The 19,929-nt window shown below is 37.9% G+C and overlaps 1 protein-coding gene across 1 annotated transcript; it reads right to left on the reverse strand.

The window, feature by feature from the left end:
* Positions 1–2: 2 nt before the first annotated feature.
* pkd1l2b (polycystic kidney disease 1 like 2b) lies at positions 3–19,262 on the reverse strand. Its single transcript, XM_034308885.2, has 36 exons — positions 18,878–19,262; positions 16,724–16,882; positions 15,446–15,634; positions 14,415–14,525; positions 14,080–14,123; positions 13,899–13,981; positions 13,563–13,671; positions 13,134–13,269; positions 12,723–13,037; positions 12,506–12,633; positions 12,171–12,332; positions 11,906–12,046; positions 11,676–11,825; positions 11,464–11,582; positions 10,582–10,699; positions 10,194–10,325; positions 9,381–9,606; positions 9,108–9,298; positions 8,091–8,321; positions 7,886–7,987; positions 7,612–7,790; positions 6,947–7,093; positions 6,403–6,602; positions 6,058–6,284; positions 5,379–5,969; positions 5,168–5,270; positions 4,912–5,052; positions 4,642–4,827; positions 4,204–4,534; positions 3,409–3,542; positions 3,210–3,331; positions 2,951–3,111; positions 2,657–2,867; positions 1,805–1,906; positions 1,591–1,722; positions 3–513 (listed from the first exon to the last, which is right to left on the reverse strand). Exons 1-36 carry the CDS (start codon positions 19,191–19,193, stop codon positions 433–435), a joined length of 6,210 nt encoding a protein of 2,069 aa, XP_034164776.2. The 5' UTR covers positions 19,194–19,262; the 3' UTR covers positions 3–432.
* Between the last annotated feature and the right edge of the window lie 667 nt (positions 19,263–19,929).

The following is a 19,929-nucleotide window of genomic DNA, read 5'->3' on the forward strand; positions in this document are numbered from 1 at the left end:
ACTTTTTGGTTTTTGTATCCATATTTGCACCCATCTAGTATCACTGTTAAAAAGTACAATGCCCAAAACCAGGTCTGTGTACTCGTATTTTATTGATAATATCGAGAATTTACACATTTTTTGTTCACTACATGCATAGAGTAATGTGCATAATCTTGCAAAGAGCATATTCATTAAACATAATTCCTGAGGAACCTTATTTCATCCATTTTTAGTCTTGAAATTTCAAGAAACTCAAAAAGCAGTAAGCCACATAAATAAACTGTAATAGATGTTTTCTCTCCCTGTTTATTTTTTTTTTATTAGTAGAAATTAAAGGCAAAAGTTTCCCACTGAACAGTTTGTTCATCTTTGACAGCTACACAAACAGAACAGCTTAATCTTAAGCATATGACAAAGTGTAAGGAAGAGGGTCATGTTTGGTTTTCTTCATCATTTCTTCCTAACTGGGATTCCAAATGTCTTGCAGATCTTTAGCATCATCAGTTCTACTATTTCCTCCTCTTCAGATGGCTGGTGGTGAGAGATTTTATTATTAGGATTGCAGATTTATTCAGTTTTATTAGTGTGTTGAAATAAAAAATGTTCAGTATGAGAATACAGATTGTGAATACGTGTCCTGAGATGAGCAACAGGACAGTGTTTATGATTACAGCAGGAGCTCTTGGGTACAAATCTACAGCATGCAGGTGAGATTATCCCCTGAAGCAAGGGCCAGACCTGGGCATAAACTTCAGTGGGATGTGCAAATCATTAAGGTATCCAAATAATCAGTCGTCAGATCTGGATGAATTTTAGATTGGATAAGAGCTTGTATGTAATAGGGATGTAAATAAATGTAACAAATACATTATTAGGAATGAACAGATGTGTTTAAAATCTGCAAAAGGAGATAATTAACGGAGAATAGGATTCTTTTTTTGCTTTATTTTATTTTATTTTTTTTTTAAAGAAAGCTGGCAGGAAAAGTTCACATTTCATCTGGTTGAGAATACAGGGTTTTATCGGGACTGTGATCCCGTGAGACGCAACAAAAGTCGCACCCAGTGGAGGTTTACGTAGGAGTTTACGTTTACTTTTTACGTAGGAGCGAGTGAGCGGTTAGATATGAAGCTTGTGGAACAAAGAAAGACCATGTCCAGGGTCATGATGGTTTTAAATTGGGTTACTAGTTTTTCCTATTTTGGGAACTAATTTGTTTGGAAAATATTACAGGCAGGTACAAACAAAAATCATACCTGCACACCTGAATTAAAAAAAGTCCCTCTAGTTGAGACCTATTATTATTATTATTATTATTATTGTTGTTATTATTATTATTTGGGTGATGTAGCTGACACTAAGCTTGCAATGCTGACCTTTTTTCCCATGTTTTCCAGAGTAGGGTTAAAAAAAACCCCTCTTTTTTAGGCCACACCGACTTCAGATCAGATAGTGTCATTGCATTACACCTCTAGAATATACATTTCATGGTCTTTGAAACAAAAAAGGTCAAGCTACACTTCATGCATAAAATATGACCGTTTCTTTGGTATTTTGGTACCAGTTCTTTGTATTGTGTTTCTCTAAGAGCAGTATGTTGCGTATTACCTTGTAGTGCTTTTGCTCGTGACTGAACGCCTCAAGGATGACCGAGATGAAAAGGTTCAGCACCACGAATGTCATGAAGATGACGCAAGAGAGAATTAAGAACGCACCGAGCACTGGGTTCAAATCCAGGACCTACAGATGTGAAACAACGACAAATTAAGTGTGTGCTTGTTCAACTTATGGTCAGAAAAATCTCAACGAAAGCATCACCTACCTGTTCATAATTGAAAATGCCAAGCTGTAAGGCGATAATCGCCAACATGGAATCTTGAAGAGTCTTGTATGTGTACAGAATCCAACCAAACAGCAAATTGCTCTAAGAAAGACATGATTTAAAAAAATATTTAGTTTTCACACATTTATCATCAGTATCCTGGTCATGGTGGTGGTGGATTTGAGCCTATCCACGGAATACTGGGTGTGAGACAGGAATACAGCCATAATGGAGGGGAAGTTGCACGCACACGCACGCACACACACACACACACACACACACACACACACACACTTCACACCTACGGGGCAATTTAGAGTCACTAATCCACCTAATACACTGCAAAAAATGACAGCAAGTGAAAATATCTTGTATATTGCAACATTTATCTAGTATTTCCTATTATAAGATGACAATAAAACAAATGTATTATTGTTATTTATTATTTTTTTAATTTCAATCTTTAAATTTTCTTACTCTATTGGCAGATAATTCTGCTTTTTTCTAGAAATAAATGCTTGAAATTATACAAAATTAGCTGCCAAGAAAATTCAACCAATTTCAAATCTGAAAGTAGTAAAAAAAAAGGTTTAATAACCTTATATTTGGTTTCTTTAATCTTATAATATTAAATACTAGATCAATTTGACTATATTCAAGATATTTTAACTGTGTAAGATGTCATCATTTGCAGTGTAGCATGTTTTTAGGAGGAGGGAGGAAAGTTGAAAACCTAGAGGAAATCCATAAAGACACTGACAATCTCTAACCAGACAGTAACCCAAGCTCAGGATTGAATTATTTTTTCTTACTAATTTTTATTTTAAAGTCTGTTGGTTTTTGGATCCTTACCACAATGGAGTAGGCTAGGACCATGATGATTAGGACCACGATGAAGCTGGAGATGTCGTTCCACGCTCGCTGCAGCGTGCGCGTGATCAGGTTCAGTTTGGAGTTGAGGCGCATCAGGTGCCACATTTTGATGGTGGAGAGCAGAATCAGGAAAGCCAAAATGTACCCCAGGCTTGCGTCTGCAGAGGCCGTGTCGTAGAAGCTCGGGAAACTAGTGCAGAAAAAAGAAACGTTGAAATGCTGTACTGTGTATGTGGAAGTTCAACATGGAAATGTGTCCATTTGTCCACTCACTGGTCTTTGTGCTCCTGAAAATACTTCAGATCTTGGTTTCCCAGAATTGTCCTATTGATGATTGCGCCCACTGCAACCAAACTTAAAAGAATGATGGCCAGTTCTAAAAGGTTATACTTGCTCCTGAAGTACTGTAATTTCTGCTGCTTGATCCTCTTGATCTGTTAAAACAATCATATGTTTTAGTTGATTTAATTCAATAGAGGACAGCCTTATCCATTTTTTAAAACATATCAGTTGTATAATAAGGGGAACTTACCTGCACAAACATATAATAGAGAATGAAAAGAAAATAAATGACCTCAGAGGCCACTATATTAATGCCATCCGTGGTCTGATAAAGACGTAAATTATGCAGCTCGCTGCTGTACTGGAACGCTCCTGTGAAAAACATGTAGAACATCTAGACATCCTCTTTTTTTAAATAAGCTTTCTGTGTTTTAGAAATGTTTCCTTACCCAAGGCGGTGGTTTCTAGCATAAAGGTCACAATACAGAAGAGATTGACGTTTGCGTTGTATACCGTGAACTCAACGAAGATCGCCCGGGTGTACACATCCAGCCACGTGTTGTCAAATAGGTACTGCAGCATGCTGTAAAGAGAGAGAAAGGGAATTGTTTATTTTATTTGAATAAAGCAGATTTTAATCACACTCTGCACTGTTTTCTTCGCTCACCTGCAGAGAATCTGAAACTTTCTGCACTTGTGACTCACCTGGCTCAAGACAGAGTAAAGGTGTAATGCAATGCCACTATCTGTATGTGTAGTGCTCCAAATATCTGTATGTTTTTCAGATTTAACATAGAAATAGGTGTGGTCTAAATCAGAAGTAAAATCCTTTGGCTTGCATGAATTTTTTGGTGCATCCCATGAGATCCCGGCCTTGATGACACCTCTAGTCTTAACCAGAGTGCAAATATTACACCTCCTAGTTTAATCTGTGTTTGTAACCATTTAGAACATATTATCTGTTCAACCTGAATAATTTATTCGTATTCGATTACATTCCTACCGTAGATAAAAGACGTTCATTTCCAGTAATCATAAAGACTCTCTTATGCTTATCTCAGCACTCGTATTCACAATATGACCATGCTCTTTCTTTCAATCCTGTGAGTACTCCTAGTTTGTGATGTTAACTAATGCAGTACGTAATATTAGTTAAAGAAACTTGTGAATGTAAAGTGTTATGAATAAATGTATGTACATATGAAATTGTTGCTTGTTATTGACCGTCTTGAGAATGTTTTCACCTGCTTGCTTCTTGTGGGTCAAGACCCAGGTCCAGTACAAATCCTCCACCTCTGTAGAAAGCCATGGTGCCCCAGATAGGGTGCCCTCTGAGTTTGGACTGGGTTTGGTATTGCCAGGGTGTGAGGAGGCTCTTAGTCATATTTACATCTCTTGAACGGTTCCAGCCTGGACCATAGGAGCCCATGTCCTCTATACCCCAAGAATATGGCGCATGACAATCAAGAGCATCACTTTGCATGGCTTTAGAAATTCTGCACGAGTCCTTGAGCACCCGAATCTGCCGGAGACGAGCACTTCCCACAAGCTTTGAGTTTCCATCGGTGATGAAGCCTGAGAAGGTAGAAATGAAACGGATTAAAGATTTAATCAGATCATTAGGGCCTTAGTTAAGCTCAATGTTAACAGTGTATTTGTGCAAATCCATCTTGAAACAAAACCTGGACGTTGTCCATAGAGGTTGCTGATGAGGACGTCATTTGCCCAGGTAAACACATCTCCGGGGCTCATGCTGTCAGTGATGCCATTGCTGAAACGTTGCTGAATGTGTTGAGTGAGATAATAAGCATTTGGATCACGCTGACCATACGTAGCCACGAGTAGTACGCACAGAAACGCCACATAAACTGTAGAAAACAGACATATTTAAACAGCCTTTCCATCTCTTTCTATCTGTAATTAAAGAGAATCCCATTTTCATTTTCTCTTACTGATAATCTCCTTGATTAATGCAATAGCTTTCTTATTTTTGATATAGTTTTCCTTCATTTTCTCAATGTCAGCAGGAGGAGGGGGCTGGTAGAACCCGCATGTGCTGTCCCTTCTGGAAATGCGTACATCATCAGGATCCTCTGTAGACAGGAGCATAGCTTTCATTTTTGAAGAAAAAAAAAGCCTTATAGAGAAGATTATTGAGTAGGAAAATGTTAGGCTTTGTTTAAAGTTTACACTACGTTCTGCCGGTACCTGAGTAGGTAAATGTCATGTCCTTCAACAGTAGAAAATAATTCTCATCCTCACTTTGAATATTTTTCACCACTAGAGCAAAGAAGATCGCAAATCCAAGTACCTGCCATATGAAAGTTACAGTAAAAATGATGACACTGATAACATTCAGAAAAAATAATAATTTAATTATTTTTAATAATAATGATCAGTTAAGTTAAGTGCTTCTTACTTTTATAGGCTGGGTGACGAACAAACTCTCAAAGAACGACACTGAGATAGAAATGAGCCAGCTAATGGAGCGCTCTTTTCCGTACGTCAGCCCATACATCATGGTGAAGTATGCCGACACACCACTAGTGGCCATGACGAGAATCCAACCCACGATCACAAACCACCAGGGTAAGCCTTTCTGAAAACACTTTTTCTTTTTCTCTTCTTCAGGACCGGCGATGTGGACCTCGTTGCCCTTAGGGTTGGAGTAGAGATACGGTTCTAGCAACTGTTTCATATTTTGAACCTGAAGCACAGACTGAATGTAGCCCTCTGGTTTAGGGAATTGCGAAGGACCCAGCAGCCTCAGCTCTTTTTCCAAATTCCGGAGCTGTTTGTAGAGATAGGGGCGATAGAGCTTATATACTAAGAAGTGATCGTTTTCGGTATCTTCTACATAAAATTTGCCGAGAGTGAAATTCTGCTGCCGAATGATGTCTTCCAGTACAAACAGTAAAGTGTTGACGTCTGTCATTTCAGATTCCTGTGCTGCGTTTGGAACAGGACACCTCACTGCCTTAGCCAGGGCACGAACTATTTTCTTTATGTCCTGAGAAACAATCATTTTAAATAAACTGTATTAGGCATTGATATCACTAAGACCAGCATTTGAAGTTTATTACTAAAAACAGACCTACTTTGACAACAATCTCGATAGTAATGCTTGTCTGAATGCGCCATCTCTCTGCATGTTTTTTCCCCTGCTTAGGAGATCCAGGCTCGGACTCCTGAATTATTGCTACTTCTTTCTTTTTTCGAGGCCGGGTGCTTCTGAATATGGTCACAATCAAGAGGTTGACAGGAAACATAATAATGGAACTCTGGAAGCCGATCATCACTTGTTGCAAGTTGAACTTGATGCTGCCTTCAGGTACAGAAACGGATACTTCACAATATGTCCACTGCTCACACCAAGTGGTTAAACATTGCTACTAGATTCTGAATGAAATATTGAAAATGTTAATATCTTTAGGCACTGGTACCTAATTCCATGTCTTGCTCAGAGGGGTTTGTGGGAACTCCCCAGAACATGATGCTGGTTAGCATGGTGCAGAGCAGCAGGGAGAAACAGCAAGAGAGGCGCTGCACTCGAGTGAAATTACTGTTGGCAGGTCGATTTACGACAGAGTACCAGATGTGGCCGTCACACAAGTCTTTTGCTGTCTTCGTGAAAAAGATATGGCTGGAGGGGGGAAAAAGACAAAGAGCTTTAATTACCATCCAAGCTTTTCATTCATTTATTCATCTTCATTAGCTATCCTGGAAACACTGGACGCAAGTCAAAAAAAATCTTTAATCAGTTTAGACTGATCAATCTACTTGCTTTTTTTTTAACAGTGGGACTAATCTAGAGAACCCAGAGGAACCCTACACACACACACACACACACACATGGTACTCAGACGTCCAGATCGAACCCTGGAGGACCCTGAAACTGTGAGGCAGCAACGCTACCAACTGAGCCACCCCACTGTGGATGTTCTTATTAGTAATGAAAGAAAATGTTAAGAAAATTACGCTACTCACTGAAAACCTTTTAAGTCCTTCTCAGATGCTATAGGGAACACTTTGTCCAGAGTGCAGTCCCCTATATCTATGGCCAGCCATGAGTTGCACAAGAATTGCCACACCTGTCCAGTCTCCAGATCCTGCACCATCACCTTATTGACATACCTGATAAATAGAAATTGTGTATTGACTATAAGAGATTCCTTTATACACATATACACCACCTCACCATCTGTAAGTAACGAGATGTGCAAGTAATGTGTTTATTTGAACCCAGTTTTTGTTCTGACGGTAGTAGGAGCTGTATTTCAAATCACAGGTTTATAATAATGCACTCATAATATCGTTTCTATAGTAACAGTTCATTCACAGGGACTCGTATGGAAGACAATACACATAATCTACACATATGCTTGATTAATAATAAACTGATTAAAAGAATTATTGTTATTTAACAAAGAAAAACGTATAAGCGTTGATATGTATTTCACATTTACGGAAGGGGTCCCCATTGTCAGTACTTTGGTCAGTAGGTTTTCTGCCACGGGAGAGTATTTACAACAGAACCTTCCTACATGATTCATGCAATGTGTCTGTATCCACGTTCATTGCTGAGAAAACGTGTATAAAAACTTATATGGGAATGCTATTATTATATGGAAAGACAAATCCATCCACTCTACCAATCAGGATGCTCGCCAGAGTTGTCATGCCACAGCCTGATGCTCTGCAGATCTCCAAGTGAGAAAGGAGTGGTGAGCATAAATATGTCCACCCCTCCCCTAGTAAACACATTTTTTTCTGGATCAGTCAGATGATGAGGCTTACTCTCCCAAACAGTGCCTATTAGCGTCAGCGTAACCTGCATGTGCAACAATACAACTGAAATATTATGTACATTTATAACACAATAACAGATCTGCTGCTGTGAATGAACACGGAAATGGGAATACTGACGTGAGACGTGGTGGCAGCTCCATGGCGATGCCCCGTGCTGACAGCCACTAAGTAACGATATTCAGCCAATGGGTCATTATCCTCCAACACTGTGATTCTCACCTTGAATATGATGTCAGGACGGAAACGATATAAAGGTTGTTAATTTTTGAATGTTTTATAGGTTATGCTTATAAGTAAGACGACACATTATTGACTGCTATACCTTTATTTTGTCCTGAAGGTCTTTCTTGTGTGCCCATATCACTGTTATAATGTAGGCCAGGAATATGGCGCCAACAAAGCACACTACCACGGGGTTGTTGACAAACGTGGAAAACAGTTCAGCAGTGCGAGACACGTCGACCGTGTTAGGCATGACAAAGAACGAGCTCCCAAAAGCTGTCAGGTGAGTGCACAGGCACTGCGTGACCAGTGATGTGGTGCGAGGGCCAACCTGAAAATTAGAATTACTCATGAGAACAAAATGATATACCAACCAAGAGCTTGGTTTGACAAAGAATTTTGAATAATTTCCAATAAGCAAGCAAGGACGACTGGTATAAATGGGATAGCAGAACTAAGCACCCCCTAACAGATTATTTGGTGTTAACAAAATAGATTAGACTTTTGAATTTTGGTAGAACTACGCAAAACAGCACCACTAACAATCATGAGAAAAGTATACACAATGGTGTGAAGAAGTAAGAAGTGAGGCTGGGGCTGATTTCTTTCTAGCCCAGACTGTAGATTCATACAGCCTATTTGTGACAGTCATGTCAGGTGACAACACAGAGTGACACGCCCCCTAGGTCTCCATTTTGAGCTGATATTTTCACCTTTATAACACAACATAAGCAGCACATTTGAAATACAGTTGCGGGTGTAATGAATGTGAACACGGTCGATTATTTACTCTGTCATCAAAATGTTTCCCAAAATGCCTTTGGAGAAGAATCCAAAAGTAGATTTTTAAAGAATAAGCACTTCTGATCCAATCAAAGTACAAATTACACAGGACAGACAACAGAATCACAGGTTTAGTGGGTTCACCCCACATCATTCACAACAATTTCATTGATGAGCTACTGTCAGGTATTATATTTTATTTGTTCCATCTAAATTCACCATCAGCCATCACTGTAAATAAGTACAATATTCATTTTGATTACAAAATTGGAGGACAATCGCATAGCTTGTTAAATCATAAAACAAGGGCACGTCAAATTGTCATATAACTCACCCTACAGCCTTGCTCATGCCAGCTGCTGTCCGTCTCATTCCAGTACTTGCAGTTAGAGGCAATCGATGTGATGAACACTGTCACATTTGAGGATTTCACACCTGCTGATACAATAGGCCTCACTAGAAGATAGTAAACTCCCATTTCTAGTGGCACATCCTTTGGGTTCAGCACCCATGTATACTTGACCTCTGTGGAGAAATACAGATAAAAATCTTCTTCATGACTCTTCTTCATTATGCATTATGTTAGAACAATGGTAGAGCGGTCAACCTTGTGAGCCATTTGGTTGAGGTAATTGGATCTTGGCCACATATTTGGTGTCGTTTGGATAGTACTGAAAGCCCAGATGTAACATCAAAGGTGTCTCAGCTGAAGGTTCCAGTTTCATCACCAGAGAGTTGTTTGGAGCAGTCACATTGATGGCCATAATGCTGTAACTTGTCAGGTTCAGAAATGTTTTGTTTGAAGCCGCAGCACCTAGTCTTGGTAAAAGAATCTAGAAACAGGAAGACATATTTATAAGCTCCATGACAATGTGCATTCATTCATCTCCAGTATGTGTTTTATCCACGTCAGGGTGGCAGTGGATCTGGAGACTATCCCAGGAACACTGGTTGTGTCATATCTATCCTGGGACACACCAGCAGAGCTCCCCCTGAGTGGAATACTAACCACTCCTTCTACACTCATCACAACTTCTTGTTCACAGACTACATAAAGCCAGTTTACACACTATATCATTGCGAAGTCTTGCCAACATCTCTGTTTGTGTATCCTGTATCTAGTGATTACTATTTCCATGTTCTTGACCCGTTGGTTTTAACCCTTTGTCTGGATTGATCATATATTGCTGTGTTTGGCCTTTGCCTGTTTTGACATGGAATTTTGGATTGTGAACTGGATTTGTCATTAAACCTTGGGCTACCCCCTGGATAAAATGCTAGGTATTCACATTTAGAGAGGAAATTTAGGGTTGCCATTCCACCATTCCATGTTTTAACAAATGGGAGGAAACCGGACAACCTGGAGGAAAGAAATAATGGCTTTTTACTTAAAAACATCTTTGGCCATGAGACTTTATACCTCGATTTCCTCATCGAGATTTTTCACTGGGATAGTAGTGCCATCATCCCTGGTAAGAGAAAGACTCCCAACTGTTCCACTAACATCCTCGTCTTTGTTCCAAGCAAAAGGGTTTGTCCCAAAGCTCATCATCTGTGACCATATAAAAAGGATATAAGTTACGAAAAGAATGAAGAGTTCAGTATTTTTTTGCTTAAAAATAGACAATATAACAAGCAACTGTGATTGAGAGTCAAAATTTCAGATAATATTTAAATGTCCTGCTGACCGGCAGGTTTTTTTTGTCGGTAAATGTGTTTGCTGATTTTATGCATAGAGAGACAGAGCTTTATATAGCCACAGGGCGTGAATAGAATGGTAAAAGAGTAGCAAACCAAAGGAAACTCACACGTAAATTCACTGGCTCATCTGAAGGAACCAGACGAGAAACCGATGACGGAAGTGAGAAGGCAGCTGAAGTGTTCCCACTGCTGATCTGGGACTCAGAGAGATTAGCTGGGGACAGCCTAGAAGAGGAAAAAAAGCAAACAAATCACTGTCACACTTTCTTTTGCTCTGCTTTCCTAGCTTACTTCAATACTCTCTATGTACAGTGTAAACCTAGCTTTACACACTGGCATCAGAAAAACTCCATATGTTCACTTTATGATAATATTCATATCTAATATTATTCAGTCACAGTTTTATCTTAGGTATCACTGTTCCAATGGTGACAGATGCCATGTGTTTGTGTAAAATTTGTTTTTTCAGTTCTAATCCTGTCTCCGTCCCTGTCCTGTCATTAGTTTGTTACTCAGTTGTGTTCACCTGTTCTGTGTTACCCTCTGATTGCTCTGTCTTTGTATACCTGCTGTTTCTTTGTAGCACTGTGAAGTTTTATCATGCATTACTGTCCTTAAGGCCAAACCCGTGTCTGCCAACCAAGTTCTGTTTCGATGTACTTCCTGATTTTGAGTCTCAACTGTTTCCCCCGGCTTTGAATATGGATTATCCTTGTTTGACTTTGCCTGTACGTATTTTGACCCCCGCTACAGAGGACTCTGAATATAATTGGTGGATTTGTCCTAATAAAGCACAAAGCTATCCTATCTCATGTAACTTGTTCATTCATTCATTAATTCATCTCAATTCTAGTCAGAGTTGCAGTGGAACTCGAGCCTATCCCAAGAATTTAAGGTGGGAATACACCCTGAATGGGACAGCAGTCCATTGCAGGGCATCATATACACCTACTTTCATGTTTTTAATATTGCTCTTAGCACCCTCTTACCTGTTCACATACAGATTAATGAATGGAGAATTTAATAATATTGGCTCTGTGTTTATCGGTTTATTTGCGAGCATGGCGCTCTGTACTTGATTCATTGTCTTGAGTAATGTTTCAGAGATCTGAAAAAGGAGAATCATCAGTTAGAATCACTGCATATCACATCACTCTTGGACTGACGGTTGTTTTATAGGTGGGTGGTTTGTTGTTGGTACCTTTTGGTCATTGTTACCAGATAGTTTGAGGAGAACACTGGCTGAAGAAACAATAGGCAAAGCAGCACTGGCTGCTGTACTATTTCCATTCCCATCGAACAAAGAGATTTGTTGCTTGCTAATGTTTTCAAGAACACAGCATGCTGCTGTCTGTGGATTAAAAAAAAAACCCAGGTCAGAAAGAAGTACTAAGAAGTACTGCGTAATTATATAATTAACACCCTCAGTACCTTAGCATTAGATGTCAGCTGATCTTCATGTGCTACAAGGCTTAGGATAGAGGAAGAAATGAGCTTTATCTCATCATGAAGATTGGTGGTATTTCCCTGGGCCACCGCATCACACAAAGATTTAGACATGTTCTCCACCAGCTTCAGAAACAAATGATGGTGGTGAGGTAAGGTGCTAACATCAGTATTTCACAACAGAATTAGAAACAATGAAATGGTTCTCAATGCATTTAAAAGTCTGTCTGAATGCAGAATATCTTGCTACCGCTTTTTGCTCATCTCCCGAATTGTTGTTCATCTTAGCGGAAATGCTCTCAAATAACTGCGCCAACATGGGAGTTGAAAGCGCCCCTGCTTTCTGCAGAGACGCAGCTTGTGACACAACATCCTGTAGAAACCCTGCAGAGTCATTGGTGTGTTCGTTGATCTGCAATGGAGAGGTACAAAGTAAGCATTTACAAGGTTGCATATTTGTAACATTCCACATAGCGCCAAACAGATTTTTAGAAATGGACAAAGAGCAACTTTTTGCTACTAAACCAACATGATTAATCATATTAATACTAAAATGTACTAATGTACTGATGCTTATAGACTGACATGGACGTTAAGTGTAGTGCTGATTGTCTGATTAGCATTATTCTTAATGATGACTATCAGCTCATTTGTACTCCAAGGAAGAAACAGGTTTGGCATGGTCTCCTGGTTGCCATGATACACATAATCACCTGCAGAAATAAGATGAAATGACATGTCATTCTTACGAGAATAGCACCTGGTCTTTAGCCTGTAATATTAAGAGGATGTCTGCTCTCACCATTAGAAGTTTTCAGGTAGAATGAGCAAAGCCCAGAACAGCAAAAATTCTGGTCTATGGTGCAGTTGACTTTGAAGGGAGTGAAGATATCCCCATCGGGAGGGGAAATTTCACAGTTGGGCGTGGGTAGCTCTGTTGTACATGTTAGTACTGTGGTGGTGGAGGCTGTATACCTGGAGCTGGTTGTGGTTGGACTTTGGTTTGTGGTAAATGATGGATTCCTGGTTGGACTTTGGGATGTGGTTCTGGCTGTTGTGGTGGTTGCTGAGAGTCGAGCAGTGTAGCAACCATAACCAAGATCTTCATCTTTATAACCTGCAAGAAACAGAGAATAAATACTTACTCATAATAAATAAATAAATAAATAAATAAATAAATAATAATAAAAAAAACTTATAGAAGCATTCATACCTTTTACTACAATGGTGATGCTATACCTTAGGGTTCTCAATAATATACTTGAAACATTATAAAAGGCACCATCTCCAAGCTTTTGACTCAGAGTTATCCTACCGGTATTGTCTTTCTTGCATGGAGACACAACAACCTTAAAAAAAAAAAGATACAGTGATAAAATACTGATAATGATACATGCAAGTGGGCTATATATAAAATATATATATATATATATATATATAATTAAAGAAATAATTTTCAGTGCATATACAAGAGCCAAAGCATCTAATATGATTGTAGAGATTTGCAGAAATTCTTGAAAAGCTGTACTATTCACTATTTTATTCATGATCATGAATAATTTTATACATGTCAGGAATAATTTCACCGTGAAAGTAATAGAGTAATTATGAACTTGATTTTTTTGTGTAGTTAAAAACTTACTGGACCATACGGCTGTACGTAATACCACTCAACACCTGTCAAATCCTTAGGGTCTGATTGTACAGAAATATCCATAGTGATATCTACTGTGTCACAGTTTGTCAAACACCTGAAAAAAGGAAATACGGCAAAGAATTTTGTTGCATGGGAAATGATTAAAAAAATGAAATGCAATAATTAAAACAACATCTTCACACATACAGTAACTAATGCTTTATCTATTTGATGAAAAATAAAAGGAGTGAGAGGAGGAAAGGAATAAATGAAGAGTACATCATGAAAATTAAAAAAATACAACAGTAAAAAAGGGGGATAAATAACAGGCCAATGTCTTACTTGATTTTAACATCAGATTTTCCGCTGTCATGTAGATCTTGGCATGAGCAATAATTTGATAAAAAATCCCAAGACCTTTTAAACTTTCACCATGAAAAGTTAAAGAGTTAGAATATGAGTAAGACATTTTGTAATGTGATGCGGCACAACTGATAAATTCATTATTTGGTTAATTGTCTACCTGTGAAGAGCTTTTGGCTCCATTTCTCGGTGATAAATGGGGTTCTACATAAAAATTTAAAAAAAGGTTCGGTGAAACAAAAAATATTTGAAACATAAATAATGTAAAATGACCCTAAATCAGTGCAAAACATAATGATAAACAAAACATTGCAAAGCATATGTCATGTAAAAATCATATACCATACAAAAAGCTAATTATAGCATTGTTGTTGTTCTTTTAGACATGGCAGATATTTCTGGAAAAGAATCCAAATAACGTGAAAGACCTGAGATGTCAAAGAAAGGAAAAATTATATGTTTTAGTATAGAATAAGAAGCAAATAGGGCTCTAACCATCTTTGCAGTGATATTTTAGAGACAGGTAACTCCCCAGTTGTGGACAAGGCTCTCCAAAGGCTGGCGTATCTGCAGGGACCTCACAAACTTGCTGGCCATTGCAGATGTCTACGAATTAAACAGACTTACAATCATTTGAATGAGATGTGATGACTGCATCAGCCATAGTCACATAACGAGCTTTCAGTGCACACTTGATATGATGGACAATTATGTCCACAAAGCCTACTACATTAAAACAAACAATGCATCATTCATCACTGCTTGTTCAAACAAAGACATTGATGGGCTAAAGGCAAATATCACAGGTAAATATTTGACTTTTCATTGTTTTCAATTCAGCCATGCTCTCAAGACTGGAACTGGAATGTTGTGGCCCATTAGAGTTGTTGAGGTTGTGGATGTATTTGTGTCTCGCTTTTTTGCTGGAAGACATCTGCCCTGATGTGTAATATTAAACCCTTTATATTTGTGTACTGCGGCTGTGTTTGTTTTATAATCCGTGTGGTTGGAGTGTAATTCAACATGACTGAATACGCATGAACTCTGGAACAGTCCAACATCAGCCACTTTTTCCTGTCTGGTCTTTTTAGTGTGTGTCGGGAAAGAAAGACAGGGACATCACTCTTTCACCCTTAGAAATAATAAAGGTACCAAACTGCAGTATTTCTTGTCACTGAAAACTATTCAATTCAATTCAATTCAATTTTATTTGTATAGCGCTTTTAACAATGGACATTGTCACAAAGCAGCTTTACAGAAATAAATGGATTCACAAAAATATATTGTAAATATTTAAATTTATCACTGTGAATTTATCCCTAAATCCCTGTATTCAATAATACATTTTGTATTATTTAAAGTACACTAATTTCACATTTCCAGCTAAAATATACATTCTAAAGGTATACATACTTCATGGTACTATGTGAATAAGGAAAAGTACAATTTGGTACCCTTCTTTCTCAGAGTGTTCAGTCAACTTTATTCTTATCTGTGGACTTGAAGAATGGTTGAAAAGGACATACCTGATACCACACTCACCACATCCACCCAGCTGCACCTGTCCTGTCCAGATGTGTGCGAGAGAGAATGGTTGGCTCTGCAGTAGTGCACTGTGTTCCTGCCGTAGAAGCTCTCATCGATCTCTATGACCTGACCAGAGTCACACTTCAGCACGGCGTGATTGTCCACACAGGCTAGACTCTGTCCCGACTCTGAAACGAGCGCAAGAAATGCAAATCCACTCCACAACTGCGCAAACATACAGTATATCTGGATAACAATCTACGTACACTTGAGTGGAAAACTTGATCTGACAACTAAAGAGGGCTAAGATGTAAAAACTTGAGACAGGAATCTGAATAAAGTACACCTACAGTTAGATGTAACTGAATACAAATACATTATTCGGCTTGAACAGATAATGTGTCCTAAGCAAATACAAATATAGATATAATTAGAAGGTGCCCTATTTGTTTTTTTTTTTTTTTTTATAGAACTAGAGTTTTGCCTCGGGTCTGGGATCCCCAGACAACAGACATCTAACTTCTGTGAGCGGGAGTTTTTGTTACTTTCATGCGGCTATAGACCACCAACTAAAGTACATGAACATGAATGTGACCTGGTCCTTAGTAACAGCCTGGATAAACTTTAAATCAGGCTACTAATGGTTAGTTCATTAGGAAATGTCCTGGGCAGGTACAAACAAAAATAATAACCCTGTGATTAAAGTTAAAGTTCCGATCACATCTCTGGAGTGATGTAGCTGAGGCTGAGGAACTGTCAGAGCCAAAATTCAGTGCTGCAAATGTTCATATCTATTCAGATTTAAGCCCAAAGTGGGTGTAGGTTTAAATCTGAAACCTACAGATACGAATATTTGGAGCATTAACAGATACAGATACAGATGTGTTAGAGCCCTACCATATTCTCATAATATCTAATGGATCGTAAATCCATCAAAACACAAAGAAACAGTTAATATTATTAACTGAAATACCTACATGTATTTTTTATAATAAATCAGTATAGAGAATGAATTTCTTGCCTATTTGAAAAAGTCATATGAATTTGTTAGATATGATTTCTGTATGAGTCCTACACAACCAGAGGCGTAGCCTAGCCATTTCTTTTTTTGAATTTTTATTTTCTCTCAATGGCACCCTAATTTCCATCGCATTTAAACTTGAACATTATCTTGCCACAGTGAAGCCGATCCACATCTGATTTTCTGTCCAAAGCGGATTTTGCGCCAGTGTCCCACATCACACTTCAGTAAATAAAATTATGAATGTGGTACTAACCAAACTCGCAGATAAAGAAGAACTCCTGGCTGCAGTTATTTGTTGTGTCCCATTGAAAATCTGATTCTTTGGAGATGTAGCCACAGCCGGAGCCAGGATCGTCCTCCCTGAGCCAGTTAGAGTAACTCACTTCAGATCCATCCAGCCAGGACAACGGATCTATAAATACAGCATTTAGATTTTTTTCCAGCCTCAATTAATAATTCTACAGTATTCAGTAAGTCCTGAATACAGTCTTAGAAAAAATGGTTCTTTAAGGGTTCATTGGATCCGTGAGTCTACAGTTGGGGTCTATTTATGTCACACTGATATAACATTTATAAATATGGATGTAAAGTAAAGGTAAAAAAACATTTTAAACACAGGTAAAGTTTCCTTCACAAAAACATTAATTAATTAAAACATTCATAAAATTTAGAAAACAGCATTTTTGCCAAACCCAGCCTATGATAACTACTATAACTTTACCTTGAAATATAATCATTAAAATACATTAAGCAAAATATTATTGTATTAATGTGTTAATCTGTTTAACTTTTCATGCTTGGAACATCCTTTTCCACGAGTCGTCCATTACAGGTTATGAAAAAATGCACATTATAGTTCTTTTAAACTCGTTAACATTATCGTGACACAGTGACGCCGGTCCAGATTCAATTCTCTGTCCAAAGTGGATTTTGTGCGTCCTCTCATTTCCCAGAGGTTCACGGGAAGAAGAAAAGCATGTTCTCTCATTCTTTTTTCCTTTATTTTCTATGATCATTTCGGTTGTGATACTGACTCACGAGGTCACTTTGAACGTACAATGCTGTTACACAAATTATAATTATACAGCAAATTATTAATTAAAAAAATACGTTTTCATCAGAAAGCCTTAAAGGCTAGTTAACCACATTTTTGTGTATTTGCTAATTCTATGTTAAAAACTCAACACTGTTACTTGTTTAAGAACAAAATGCAACGTGTCAGCAAAGAAACTTTGTAAAAATGAAATGTTCCATGAGATGGATTTAAACTTTTTTTTTTTGAATTGCTAAATGCATGTTTTCTTAGAATTTCTTAGACTGTTGAATAAAATTAAATTTGTTACAAAATGTCACCTCAATCATGGAATTCCCTGCATAATTAAGGGATATATGTGGATTACTCAAACTGGATTTTGCATCCAAACTAAATTATTTATTTTCATTCCTTCACGAGTTATTATACTGTTTCTAGATCCAGTTGAATTCTAAATCTATCCAGTGTTAGATTTGTTTTAGTTGTAGATCAAGGGTTCTCACTTTTTTCTTTACTTCTTTAACTGTTAAATAAATTTCACGGACCCCTCTATTCAAATATTTTGGCCATTATTTAAATGTGAGCAAATCATATTTTGGCTAATTATTAGAGCCATAGAGCTTTTTATTTCTGAAATTTCCATGGAGAGAGAACATTAGGTCCAAGTTTACATTTATATTTATAAGCCGATATGCTTTTTAGTTATTGAGGTTTGGATTAAAACCCATTCAAGTCAATTAACCAGTCACACAGCCTAATAACTTTAAATTGGACATTTTTCATGTCTAACAAAATTTTTTAAAAATCAGAAACTGCCTGGTAATGCATCATGGACCCCACTTTGGGATCCAGTATCTGTAGATATCTATTTTATTATTTCTGTCCAGACCTAGACCTAGATTTCAGAAGGTTATTCCTGAGCAAAATGTGTAGTATAGGTTATTTTTTTGCATAAATATACATAATGTGCAGTATGTACAATAACTAGATTAGGATAACATCTGTACATTATTCTACTTCAGCGATTTTATCAATTCCTGCACTTATTTGCATTATTCCTCATATGTGCTGCTTTTTGTACCTCATCTATTTGATAAGTTTAATGCCACTGCAGTGCATGCACATTTGAATATATACACATGCTTGAATATATACTGTATTACATATATCTTTCACTCCATCATTTAAAAAATACTGCTGTGAGAAGAATATACATGTCATGTGTTTATGTCACACAGTGGAATATGACAGGGTGATAATCTGAAAGCAAGATTAGTTACAGTATTAACACAATTAGAAAGCATAAAAATGATGCAGAATGCACTACAAATAGTTTAAGACTACTTCGATCCAGCATTATAAACACCATCTCACCCTTAGAAGAGGTCAAGCTCAGGCTGAAGGATGCAGACGCTAACCCGAGCCACCAGTTGTGCTCCGGCTGCAGATGTTTCTGGAGAAACTGCTGTGTTTCTTCATTGTGGATGAAGGCCAGATGTCCACCGCTGTGCTCACACCCGGCCTGAGCATTAACGAAGCTGCGCTGCAGAGCCACAAACTCATAACAAGAGCCATTATAGGCTTTTTGGTTCTCTGGGCAAGACACAGTCTCTGTGTACTCTTTACCACAGACTGTGCTGACACTGAGGACCAACACAAGTAGCAAAGCAGACAGACGATGTCTCTCCATCTTCACCTCGTCACCTGGACACTAAAATTGGCAGTGCGTCGTTTTTGCTGTTTTATAAGACAGTAGTGACGTCAGTTCAGAAACGATTGTCTAAGCCTTCCTAATGATTATTTACTCACCAACAAAGGACTACTTCTCTATTGTACTGTAGGTCTAATGGACGCACACTGTGTCTCTGAATCGTCTGTGTATGAGGCGGCGATAATACAATCAGAAGTAAAAGCATGCTCAGTCAGAGATGAACAAGGATGAATGGGTACAGTGATTTTTTTTTTAACAAAATATATTGTACCTGTTGGAAATTCTGATCCAGGCCTGCGTGTATGAATTTCACATTTATTGTGCATTTGTTTATAAAATGCATATTTATTTATTAATATAAATAATTATTTATTCATTTATTTATCATATCAGCAATTGTTTCTTCTCTCCCTATTATTTTTAATAATGCTTTATTTATTGTTAACAACGTCCTTACTGTTGTCCTGTCGTCCTTACTGTAGAGGTGGAATGAAAAAAAGAAGGGGTTTTCAAGCAAATATTAAACAATGTCTTCTTATTGGTTGACTGATCTGTCTGTCTCTGTCTATCTATCTATCTATCTATCTATCTATCTGGCCAAAAGTATACGGACACTTGACCATCACACCCATATGTGCCTATTGGCATTAATATGGAGTTGGTCCCCCTTTGCTGTTATAATAAGCTCCACTCTTCTGGGAAGATTTTCCACTAG

The sequence above is a fragment of the Pangasianodon hypophthalmus genome, chromosome 11 (genome assembly GCF_027358585.1).
Source record: "Pangasianodon hypophthalmus isolate fPanHyp1 chromosome 11, fPanHyp1.pri, whole genome shotgun sequence".
Classification (NCBI taxonomy): Eukaryota; Metazoa; Chordata; class Actinopteri; order Siluriformes; family Pangasiidae; genus Pangasianodon; species Pangasianodon hypophthalmus.

Coding starts and splice junctions, on each gene's coding strand:
- pkd1l2b (XM_034308885.2), bottom strand. CDS start 19,193: ATGGAGAGACATCGTCTGTCTGCTTTGCTACTTGTGTTGGTCCTCAGT. Junction 12,047..12,170: donor CGGGAGATGAGCAAAAAGCG/GTAGCAAGATAT, acceptor TTGTTTCTGAAG/CTGGTGGAGAACATGTCTAA. Junction 4,535..4,641: donor CCTCTATGGACAACGTCCAG/GTTTTGTTTCAA, acceptor CTACCTTCTCAG/GCTTCATCACCGATGGAAAC.